The sequence below is a fragment of the Lepeophtheirus salmonis genome, chromosome 2 (genome assembly GCF_016086655.4).
Source record: "Lepeophtheirus salmonis chromosome 2, UVic_Lsal_1.4, whole genome shotgun sequence".
Lineage (NCBI taxonomy): Eukaryota > Metazoa > Arthropoda > Copepoda > Siphonostomatoida > Caligidae > Lepeophtheirus > Lepeophtheirus salmonis.
Window position 1 is genome coordinate 7,348,718 of NC_052132.2, and position 13,365 is coordinate 7,362,082.

At 31.1% G+C, this 13,365-nt stretch overlaps 1 protein-coding gene across 1 annotated transcript in view; it reads left to right on the forward strand.

Moving 5' to 3' along the window:
- The first annotated feature begins 1,103 nt into the window (after positions 1 to 1,103).
- The window catches only part of LOC121132528 (endothelin-converting enzyme homolog), a 171,150-nt gene continuing 158,888 nt past the window's right edge, over positions 1,104 to 13,365 (forward strand). The window contains exons 1-3 of the mRNA XM_040727946.2: positions 1,104 to 2,210; positions 8,328 to 8,457; positions 11,454 to 11,670. Of these exons, the coding sequence (XP_040583880.1) occupies positions 1,488 to 2,210; positions 8,328 to 8,457; positions 11,454 to 11,670 (1,070 nt within the window). The 5' untranslated portion in view covers positions 1,104 to 1,487. The remainder of the gene's footprint in view (positions 2,211 to 8,327; positions 8,458 to 11,453; positions 11,671 to 13,365) is intronic.

Here is a 13,365-nt window from a genome sequence, read left to right on the forward strand (position 1 = left end):
GAGACGAAGAGGCAAAATGTTTTTGATTTACTCCACGCTCAAGTGAGTGTCAAGAAAATCATGAAAGTCGTAGGGCGGTCCCATATTCTTGTTTATAAGATTTAAAACATGGTGGCTTCAAATCAGAGCCTTGAGAGGTACCTTGGCATCAATAAACGCTGGAAAATCGGGATCGTGGATGATGTGGACACTGCAGTAAACAGAAGTCCGGCCAAGTCAATGAGGCAGCATGCTGAGGCTCTCAAAGTAAGTGATTGTACTCTGATAAGGAATTGGTAGGATTTGAAAAAGGTCTCTTATGTACAATGACATCGGCAACTGTGCTCTCTAGCAACCAAGGCTAAAAGGGGGCAGAAATGGTTGACTTCGTACAAGCCTAAATATCTATTTGGTCACCTACCTCCTACGACTGTTCCCCATCGACTATGCCATTAGGGGTTAGTCGAGAAGAGAGATTGTACTACCTCTTGCCTAAATTTGAATAAACTCCAGGCCTCCACAGAGCAGCAGTGGGTGACCATATCCAAGGACATTATCAAGTAGTGGTGCAGTGCCTTTAGGACCAGGTTTGATGACATTGTAGCAGCCAAAGGAAATCATTTTGAAAAGTAGAAATAAATGGTATTTTAATAAAGAAGTTTGTGATAAAGCTTCAATGGTGTACTCCTTCAATTCTTGAATAAGTTTGCTAAATTTGTTCTTCATCAAAAAGTTCAAAATTTTACCTCACACACTGTATAATCGAGTATTTTGAGTTTTGATCATTCGATTTCGAGTTAAGTGTAATTGTTGAAATAATATATTTAGGGATGAGGTTGACTAGTTTTCGGAAATTTGTTGACTATAGTAAAATCGAAATTCGAATTCAAATCCAACTAACACTATTAAATACCTATAATACGATACTTGAACAACTTTTTTAAATGAATGTATGGAATTAAATTTGAGTCCTTTTATCTTGGTTGAGGAAAAATAAATCTTAAAATTTAAATTTCTTCTCTTTACTTTCACCATAGAAAGCGTTGAAGTAATTTTCTTCCTCCTTTCTTAGAGGGAAATGGTTTCCCCCTTGTTTCGTAGAATAAAAAAGTAAATTATTCTTTAGTCATCCTCCTGTTTTGTTAAGAGAATGACGTTAACTTTAAGTGTAAATAAATAATTCAAATAAATACGACTTCTGTGTTGTTAACGAACAACAAAATAACACATATTGATGATGGTGATTGAATGTGTCATATTTGTTTTAAGTGTGTATAAAAAAAATTATAATACTATGCAAACTTGTTTTTTGAAAGTGAAAAACATAAAATAGTCTTTTACTATATATTTTTGTTGATCAGTGCGTATATGAAGTTGAGAGGATGGGGAATTTCCTGTGATTTATGTTTCTTGTGTAAGAGCTTTAATTCTTGAATATATCCACAAAATAAAGAATGAGACACCCAAAGTGTATTTAATGTGTAAAAAAAGTATATAAATGTGAAAAAATGAAGTGGACCTTCTGGATACCTTTTCTAGTGCTGCATTTCGAACATTCCCTTGAAGAAGAAATAGAAAAAAAAAGTAGTCATCAATCCTCATGTGAGCCACAAGACTCTCTTAAGAGAAAAGTTTGCCTCAGTGAAGACTGTGTTAAGGCAGCAGCAACGATACTTTTTAGCTTGGATCGTAGTGTAGATCCTTGTGAAGACTTTTATCAGTATGCCTGTGGAGGTTGGGCCACTAGAACTATTATTCAAAACACGGATCGATTCCAAATGGTCGATAAAAGGAATCAGTTATTTATTCATAATCTACTAACGGAAATGAATGAAAATGAGGATGAGGCCGTGGCTAAAGTTAAAAAATATTACCAAGTTTGTATCTCAGAGGATGAGAAACGGAATCTTCCATACTTACAGAGTCTCATTGACTACACAGGGGGATGGACGCTGACGGGGAATAAAGGGATTATACCAGAAATTGATATGAATACTCGACTTCAAATCCTTCAAAATGAATTTGGACTCAATGTTTTTTTTACTTGGGGAGTTGTGGAACACAAAAGCAAGCATAAACTTGCTTTATTTGCAGGTGGTTGGAATGATGCTTTCATTGAAACAGACCGTGATGACTACTTAAAGCTAATGACTGTTTTTACACTCTATTTAAGTCAGGCTACAGAGACCCATGATGTTGTATTAGAAGATGAGGATGTCACAACTAATTCGGTAATTTTACTACATTTATTTTATTCTGTAAATCGGTTTTAAGAATTTATGAGATTTGTCAATGAAGGTTTTTTAGATTTGCTTTGAAAATATTTTTGAATAAACTATTCTTAGCACAATATTGCAATTTTTATTGCTTCTCTCCAGAGAAATGTCGACCTTAACCCTTTAAAGGGATTTTAAACGGAAAATCCCCTTTGTAAATTTTTTTGCAACTTTGCAAATTTCTGGGAGAAAAAAATAGTGAATACAAACAGATTAATTTCAGCGACCTTAATCTAGGATTCGAGTGATCTGAACGATAACCAGATGATATACAGGGTTGTCTAGATAAATTGGTAGAGTCTTTAAATACATTTAACGAACGAACCAGAACCATAATTTTGTTATAATTTGACAGCTACATTTAATGTAATTCAAATATTTATAATAAGATTTGCCTTTCTTGATAATCTCTGCCCCACGGTGCCAGATGATTTAGATGGTCCGGGCGACCTTGTGCAGATCCAGCTTTGCAATTGTACGAGTAATGGACTTCGTCGAGGCCTCCATGGACAAATGATAGTTGGCACAAGCCTCATACTCGATCCTCCACCAGATATATAAATCAAAGGGGTTCAGGTCCTGGCTGTTTGCAGGCAAAAAATCCGGGCTCCAAAAGTTATTACACTTTTAGGCCAAAATATCTTGTACAAATTAAGATGTGTGGGACGGTTTACTGTCTTAGAACAAGGTGCAATTTCTTCTTTGGGATATTCAGGCAATGTAAATTAAAAGTGCCAAATCAAAACCAGTAAAATGGCAATGCTAGATTAGCACGAGTTCGCTCGGGCCTGCTAAAGCTTCCGGCGCCTTCTGGCAGAGTTTATTAAGAAAGGCGGATCTCATTATGAAAAGTTGAATGTCATTAAATGTAACTTTCAAATAATAAACAATTAAGGGTTCTACCCCATCCAGTACATTCGTTTTAAGTCTTTAAAGATTTTGCAAAATTATCTAGGCCACCATGTAGATTGAATTTAAAATAATGAGCCTTCAATACGTCAAGTTGACAAATTAGATCAAGACAAGACTATTAATTGGAAAGGACTTCATCAACTTCAGGGACTCTTTCATTGATGGTAATCCATGATCTTTTTTTTTCTCTTGGAAGTTGTTTGGCTTACATTTAATTAAAAATAAAAAAGAGAAAGACATAAAATGATAATATGCAAATAGAATATAAACAGATACACTAACCCAAATGTATTAATGACAATTATATGAAAAAATACTAGATATTATGAATATTTTAAACAATCGTATACAGCTTTACAATGTTTAAAACTCATCTTGTGTCTTTCATTTTCTTTGACATTAGGGTGTACAAAATATGCTGCGCTTTTGTAAGGACAACATTAGTTTTTTGACTGTCTGTACCGCTAAAAAAGGTTAAAAAGTCATTACTCACGAGCTTGCGCCCAAAAAAGTTATCTAAAACTGAAAGAACGTCCCTATGTATTATATTTCAATTAGGGCATTCCCACAAGAAATGTTTGGTAGTCTACATTAAACAGTAAAAAGGGGATTCTCCAAAGTTTTTGTGTATATATGACCCTTATTTCCAACTTCCCGGGTACAAACTATGAAATATCCAGTTGCCACAAGCTTGTCTCAAAAGAAAGAAGAATTTGAGACAATTGGTTTCAATAGGTTTTATAGAATTCAAGTGTAAATTCAGAGGGGCAGGTGCTTGATTTAACTTAGTGTTATTGGGAATAGTTATTTTTATTTCTTTAACACTCACATGACGTTCAATAACATTCTTGTCTTTTTCAGACAAATTGATGGAGCTATACATTTCACTAATATAGTCATAGAAAAGGTCTGCATTGTTAATTCCACATCTAGAGCATTTACCCATTTATCCACAATCAAAACAACCATACAGTTTCGAATAAAACTTTCAATTTTATTCACATTTTATGCGACTAATTGACTTGGTGCATTCAATTTTCGATAATTTTGCTATTAAAATAAGGGTAATCTAATCATATAGAGTTGAGCTTCCATGACTTTTTATTTTAACCACCCTTGAAGAAGAGTCAATTTGGTTAAATATGCCTTTATGGTCAGATTGTTATGTTTCTATCAACCTGTATGACTTCAAAGATTCTTTTAAGAAACGTTTGAATAGAGAAAAATGTATACGGGAGGATACTGGCCTCAAAAATTTGTCTAATGAGGAAAAACTATGCATGTAAGTTCCCACTTTTCTACCAGTGTCAAGAAAACCATAGAATGCAATAATTGAGTTAACAGCTTTAGTAGCTATAGGATGAGAGTTTTGCGTTGAATCCCTACTGACTTTGAGCTTTACATTAAATTTCCCTGTTATTATGCTAGGCCTGTTTGATATTATGGACAAAAGTTTGGATCTAAAAAATTCAGGATCCTCATTATTCGGAACATATATTCCGATAATGTCATTTTGAGTAACCATTAATTTGAAATTTGCTTATAAGGTTTCTGTCTTTGCAAGGAAATTCTACTTTTGGGAACATCATATTATTGATCAATATAATGACTTCTCTTTTCAGATTCACTAAGTCACTATCAAAAGATGAAAAATTTGCATAGCAATCCGGTATAACAAAATTATTTTCTTGGTTACATCGACTATCAAACAATACAATTATGTCAGGATATCTAGGAACTTCAATAGTCGGGACAGACTAAATTTCTATTTGATACTTTGTAAGCAATTAACATTTTATGAAAAAATTGTCATTGAAATTCTTATTTTTTCGGTTTCTTTGAGAAATCCAGATTCATGATGACTTTGACCGCGTTGAACGAAGGGAATTCATTAACTGTTTGAAAAACGTAGCTTTCCATAAGGATCGATCCATTCATTGCTCAAGGATCCATTTGTATTCAAATTCGTCCTGATTCTTCTCCAGCAGCATATTGATTACCCCCCTTCCTACAAAAATTCAAATAATATATCAACAGCTGATATGTTGTCACACGGAAATAAGGCTACCATATTTATTGTATATTATTTTAGTTGGTGTTGTTTTATCATAAAAAATATGATATTTTTTTTTTTCCGAATGGCTTAACACGGATTAAGAAATAAATCAATCTCTTAAGGGGTTAAAGCAACAAGCTAAGTCTAAATATACTTAAAATATAATGATAAATGCTCTTTTTATATTATCTATATTTAATATCTTTACACATCCACCATAAATAAATGAATAAAGAAGTATTTTTAATCAATGACTTCCTTATCGATAAAAAAATATGTAAATCATTAAATACCATTTATTTTGAATATATTTTCGAAATTTTACTGGCATTAAATGTATTTTATATGCATATTAAGTAAAGTCAAAAGATTAATTTTTTTTTGTTAATTCTAAATTATTTCTTGTCTCTATTTCGCTATCCAAAATTTAAAAAAAAACAAAAAGTCAATGTCAGTACTTTTTTGGGTAAATAATTTTACTATCAATAAAAACAAATAAAGGTATATCTGATAGATTTAAATATTTTTCAATAAATAAATAAACTTGGGATAAAGAAAATATCAGATTGATAAGATCAAATAAGTTTTTATGATTGAATACACTGATTCTTTCCAACTAAGCATAAATATGTAGTATGTAGTTGAATTATAAATTTTCTACCTTCTTTGACTGTAATTTTTATGCAATATTTATATATTTGATTAAATATAATTTGACATATTTTTAGAATACGAGGAGAATAAACTGCAATTACCTTAACAATAACCCGAATCAGTAGGACCAGCTTATAGTTTATTACTTATTCTTTACATATTTTTTTAAGAAATACTAAAGTTTCACAGTATTTATTAATTATTAACATGATTTTATAATTTATAATTTGATAACCCCAAGTTATCATGTAATGAGAAACTTTATTGACCATTATAATCATAAATTACAAAATAAATACTAAGTACTCGTTTGACCCGGTATTATCCGCTGATAGCTATCTCGTATACAGATGAGCGACAATAAAATAACCCTCTTGTTTTCTCATATGGTACCCTAGACACAAAAGATTTCGGAAAATAACCATGAAACTTCGAAAGAGGTTAAATATAATGTCGCCACTTCCAAGAACAGCCAATATAATCTCCGATACTTTGGGAATTAAAGGTAGTGCAATACAAACTTAGGGCCTCAAGGTACATTAAAAACCCCTACCACAGCTTTTAAAAGCATAAAGGACCCTTCGTATATTCCCAATAATTTTCAACAATTGTAGCTTCAAGGGCTGTTATCTATATCATATGATTTAACATAGAAACACAGAAAAAACACAAACAATAATTTTTAGAACGGAGTGATAATACAGGGTTAATTTTAAGTTTTTGTCTTGATGCCACATGAAAATTTAATAGATAAATTTGCTGCTATAAAGTCTATCTGCGGATCTTTTGTTGGGTCAGATCGGTAGATTAATCAGTACATAACGTTTTGATGAGAGCCTAATCGATATTTACTTTCAAAAATCAGCTTCTAAATTACATTTTTTAAATATAAATAATTGTTGTTTCAAATTTCTACAGCAAAATGAATCTGAAAATTGCAAAAGTATGAATTTCTCTTTACTTGAGTATTTGGAGAAAATAAAAGGCTACAAAATGACAAAAACACTCATGTTTGTAATTTTTTAATCACAACTATTTGGTATTCAATCCACGATATATACAGGGTATGGCTCATAGAGTGGCAGTACATTTATAGCCTTACTTAGAAATTATTATTGATCATAGATAACTTTTTTGGGACCAATCGAAATGTCTTATCGAGACCAAAGAGTCCTAGATTCTCTTCGAGTGCAGGTCGATTTTGAAAAGGATGAAAGTTATCCTCGGCATCTCGGAAAGCACGACTTTTCGGATCTTACTTAACTTTCTGACCTAAAATTGGAATATTCTATTATTAAACATGCTCTTTGGGGAAATCATGCCCTTGTCAGGTATGATTTGGATGAAATTATCCCCAAATGGGTGGATTTTGATCCAAGGGCTTCCGTACGGCAATAAGCCGAGAACTTGGAATCTATGGAAGACAATCCACTTTCATTAGACCTCAAAACCTATCCCAACAGGAATTATCTATGGTAACAAGATGAATCCACCTTTCACACCTAAAATGCCGCCGAATGATACTGTTTTATAATCTTAGCAAGAGTAAGGGTTGTACAATACATCATCCAAACCATAATCCAATGCCATACAGAAATGTGTGCTAGCAGAGAGCCAAAAATTAAAATATCGATCATTGATGAATATATGTATCTATATTTCATTATAAAAATTTCTCTAATTAATTAGTTATATATATATTAGTTCAAGTTTAATTTGCTTTTAATGTCAGTTTATGAGCCATAATGTGTATAACTACGGGAATTTTTTCATACATGGTAAATTTTATGGAGTTAATTTTTGAGGGACAGAATTACAGAGGGGATTATTCCTGTGTGCAATCTTTATTGAACCCTTTACCTAATATTATATAATTTGTATTTCCTCCTTTGTATTCAAACCTTTCAATATTCATCTATAATTGAATGTTGATGGGGTAATATATCTCATTTATAGAATATTTTCTATGCATATACATACAATATCAAAAGAATGCAAAATACTAGATCAAAAAAGGAAATTAAATGTCTGTAATATTGTATAAAACATCATTATTTTCATATTTCAGTCTTCTTTTCTTCTTTTATTTTCATATAGTATGTTTCAGTATTCCTATTTTTACATTTATATATAATCAAACTTTTATTTTCGTATAGAATTAGAGTCAAACTAGCCTGCAACTAGTACATCTATTTGAAAAACAAAATAAATTTTTTGGGGTAAATTATCTATCATTTAAAAATATTTACTCATTAAATGATAGCAAATACATATTTTAAACATCGTTTTTGATTATTTGAATGACTCCCATTGACAATTTAATTTTATAATATATTATTTTTGTATGTAAAATGGTATGCAGATTTGAATTATCAAAAGTGGTTTAATTTTCCTTTTGAAAGTTGTAAAGTATATTTTTATTAATTACATTTGTTTTTCTTTAAAATAAGGATCTTGAAGAAGATGACGTCAATGTACAATATACCTACAACGTTGATTTTGGACTCGATGAGAATGAAACAATAGCAAATGATAGTAGCATCGATATTTCATACGACTATGAAGATATAATACCTGAAAGTACGTATAATTTATACCTTTAAAATTTATATATATATATAGATAGAAAAGTGGTTCTCAAAGAATAACATTCAACAAATACCTACTGAGTAGGGACTCAAAACTTCCAGTAGTTTTAATTAATTACGAAAAACGTGATTTTTATGATTTTTTTTTTAAAGACAGCTCCAAAAACAGTTTAAAAATTGTTTAAACATGATATTTTTTATGCTATATTTCCTCTTTCACAAGCAATAACACGCCGGTGAACAGACTGGCAGCTCTTAAAAGTCGTGTTCAGGATGTACCAGGCTGTCATGATGGTAATTTTTTGCAAACCTCAATTTGAATCAAAGCTATATAAATATTCTTCTCCAAGACGCCCAAAAGGGTTAAGCTCATGGGTTTAGAAAAGCCACATGGAGACAGGCTAGATGTGATCCATACAGTTATTACAGAAGTTTTTTGTGGTATGGAGCTGAAATTCAATTCTTGATGTTTAAGACTTTCCGGATACAGATGCCAACAATCTTTGCGGCTCTCTTTGCACTGACACCGTCGTCGAGGATATTAGACACATGCTGCCTTTTTGTTGTTTCTCAACGATTTGTACACCTAGAGACAATTGATAAAAAGATAACTTGTGTATTTTTGTTTCAGTTGTCACTTGGTTGCGTAATAAAACCTCGTAATTAAAAATAACGGAGTTAAAATCTTAATTAAAGGCTACTGCAAGTTTTGGTTCCCTAATCAGTATTCTATACTATAGATATTGGAAATGTTGTGTCAGTCATTCTATACTCGATCAAGTTTGGTCTAAGTGCGCTTAGACTGTATACAGTTTGAGAACCACTGTACGTGAATGTCCTGTTTTTAGGTTACTATTTTTTAATTATAATGTTTTTCCATTTTGTGCAACACTTATAACTAAAACAGAAGTTAAAATTTGCCACGTTCCATATTTGATTAAACAGAGAAATTTTAAATCGTTACGCTGATTGATATTATTATATTTTTTTTCAAAAATATTTTATATTCCATATTCAACCCTTGTATAACTTGACGCAAGAATTCGTAATTTGTTGCGTCAGATATTTTAATTTTTTTCCAGAATGTTCAATTTGAAATTTTGGGGTGTTCAACGATTTTTTATGTTTGAGCCAAATTTGGACATAATCCTACTACGAATTTGATGTTAAATTCAATTATGTGCTTATAATTGATATACAATAATCCAATCCTAGTAAAAATAGACTTTAAATGTTACAAAAAGCGACCATATTTTAAACCACTGGTGTGAAAATATATAATGCCTTTATATTTCTATCATTTTAACGTCAAATGAATCCATTTGAAGCATATATGGAATACGATTTCCTTTAGAAACAAGTATTTGGTTAAAAAATGTTCAGTTCATTACCAATATAGATTTAAATATTTATTTATTTTTTGAAGTAGAAAGTTTTAAAATGTCGTGATAAATTGTATAAAAAAGGAAATAAATGAATCCAAATATAAATATGGGAAATGAAATGATTTTTTATACATGAATATAAATATTATTGATCATATTGATTTTGTTTTCAATAAATAAAATAATCAAACTGATATTGCAGCTGAACTAGACTTTCTAGAAGCAAATATTTTCTTTGTAAATGAAAACCAAATTATTAATGCTTCAAGTAAAGTCCTTTGGCGTAAAAAAACAATTGAACCCCCAGTTGTTTTATATTTTCTAACAAAACCCCTCAAATATATTGGCTTTTATAATTTCATTCAATTTTTTTAGGATTGAATGATCACATAGAAAATATATAAACGTATTTAAATTATGCAAATAAACAACAACAAATTTTGAGGTGAATTATTGGCTCAAACCAAGAATTGGGCAAAAATTTTCATAAAATAGAAATCAAAAATTCTCGAAAAACATAGTTGATACAAAAAAACTAATTTCTGATTCGTGATTATAGCGTCAAGTACTACTAAAATGAGCTATTAAATATAATAAATTTGTTTTATTGACATTGAACTATTAAAAAAATCTGTACAGTATTTCTATCTGATAAACCAAATACGACGTAAAATTTAGAGTACAATATATGACTAATAGCTTGTAAATCGATCACATTTTCAGTATGTAAAAACGAGGGTAATTATAGGGTTAGTTACTCTCTCGCTACGACAGAAGGCAAGCTAGTGTATGTTTATGGATTTCAAATGATGATTCTTATGTCAGATTGAGTAATTTTAATACTGTATTGTTTACTTATACTAAATAAGTGCAACTTCATCTAATCAATTGAAGGAACTTAAAAGAAACAGTATTCTGGTTGCCAGCTATAAAAAACTTATCACACTAACAATTGCTTGGGGTTTACAACTTTATTCATATTATATTATTGAAGACAGTAAAAAATATATTAAAATAGTGTCTTTAGACTTAAGAATCCCGTTTGTTTTTCATACTAAATACGGCAAAAATGGTCTGAGAAACACGTCTGTTTTATTATTGTTCCTAGCAGAAAGTCTTTTGTACAGCGGATACAAAAATTGACCGGAAAATGGAACAGTTTTCTCGCAGTACTTGCACGCTAAAAAAAATGTTTAAGATTTATAACTCTACTGATTGCATATATTTTGACAGTAAAAAGTACTTAAAATGCCATATTTCAACTCTTTTTTTTTTTAAATGACATGTACTGCGACATTAACAGCCTGAAAAGAAAGCCAGTTAGATAATTGTTCTGGACAGAAATGTTATTTACAACTCTACTCAAAGCATCATATTTGAAATTGTAAAAAAAGCCTTATATGGCACATTTTGACTCAAAAATTGACAAATGACTTGTACCACGGCAAAAATGACTTGACAGGAAATTCATTTTTATTATTTTTACAAGCATAAGATGTTTTTGAAGTTCAACAATATATTTACCATAAGACAGGACATTTTTCTCGTATAATATAGTATATATATTTACTGTTTCAATATATGTATACATTACACGTTTTAGATGAAAGTAACAATAGTGCTTCACCCAACTTTTTTGACTGGCTTGACTGGTTTCATAAGGGTTATCATGTAACTGAAGAAGACAACGAAGTATCACAGGAGAAATTACCCCCTACTTCCTCTTCCTCCAACCATTCTCCTCCCATTCCAACAGAGGAGACACATCCATCAAAAGTGAAGAGTGAACGAATACTTCAAAATATTGAAACCATTGTCAAGTAAGGCAGAATCATTCATTCCATAATATTAACTAACACTCATAACAGCCTTTCTTTTTCTATATTGAATAATCAAATTTCTTATTATTATGTAATTAAAGATCTAATACCATTAATATTACTATCAATTTAAAGAAAGAAATATAATATATGCTATTTTATCTATTATTAACTCTTGTATATAACATGTTTTGAACAAAGCTTTCTTTGATATTATGTATTTACAGGGTGAGAAATAAGTACATGAAGCTATGTTTTAGTTTATAAAATATAAAATTTCATTAATATGCATAACATTTTGTGGGAATGTTAAAATTGTAATATAAATGAATAAAAAAAACTTTGATTCGAAATAGACCCTTAGCCCGGATAACATGGGCGAGATAAAAAAGGACTTGGGAGCATATTTGAACGGAGGTTAAGTTTATGTATCTGTAGGTAACCAGAATGACTGCAAAAGTTACAAATTGGTCTACCTTAGTACAAAGATTATATATGTTCACAGTAAGGGCCATTAAATTTTAAGAGGTTAAGGTCAAGTTAGCACAAATTGTTAAACACATACTGGTAGTTGCATAAATACGCAGACTAATTTTTAAACGCTTATATCTCGAGTTTCCGTGACCGGAAATAAAAAACTCTAGCACAAGTAACTCGGTAAATCTTTTGGCTTTGTTTTTGTTTTTCTTACTTGCATCAAACAAAGTCGTTTGCGAGGAATGACGAGGCCAAACGTCATATGGTTGTACTCTCCTCCGCGCCGGTAGGTCTGTCAAAGGAGATAATCAAGGATACTGGACTATCCACGACTACTGTGTTTAAGGTCCAGAAGCTTGTCAAGGAGGGAAAAGATCTGATGGAGGGTGTTTGGACCGGCAGACCACGTAAAATCAATGTGGATGAGGTGAAGGAGGCCTTCACAAAAACATTTGACCACCTCAATCACCTGATTTGAATCCCCTTGACTACAGTTTGACTACTATTTCACGGTTGTTCCATAATCGTAAGTGGGAGTCGGTTTCCAACTAACCCTTTGTGTTGCAGAAAGCAAAGGAGAAAATTCTTCCTTATATCCATTTATAAGATATGTTCCAAGTATATTATATTAATAGTATGGACTTAATATTATCACATATTTCCGCTCCATATTGGGATTTTACGTTATATAAACCAAAACTTTCGAATAAATTTTTGTGATTCTGCATACAAAAGATTTGAGCCACCCACTCAATCAATTTCTTGGTCTCTTTAATGCTAAAATTTAAATCCTATTAAAAACAATCTTCAAGTGAAAATGATAACAGTTTTTTAAAAAATATGACGTGATTAATCAAGGAGTACTTCAGTACTTTTGATCGCTACAAAGCTGAGCTTTTGTTACAAATGCTCTTTTTTTAAATGAGTCCTCAACTTATATGTAAGAAAAACCTAAAAATCACTATATATAGTGTTGTCTCAGTTCTTATTTTTTCGGTCCAGATATGGGCGGTCCTTGGACTGACGATATTAATAAGGATCGGCCTGATAGGACAACAGTTTTTTTAGTTTTGAGACCAATCCAACTCTACTGATCAGTATTATACATTGGATAAAAAGACTAGCAAGACTATAATAGATCAAAATCTTTGGTCTGTAACAATAAACGTCAGCTATGGAAAAGGATACAACAATACCTTTTTTTAAGCGGGTCAAAAA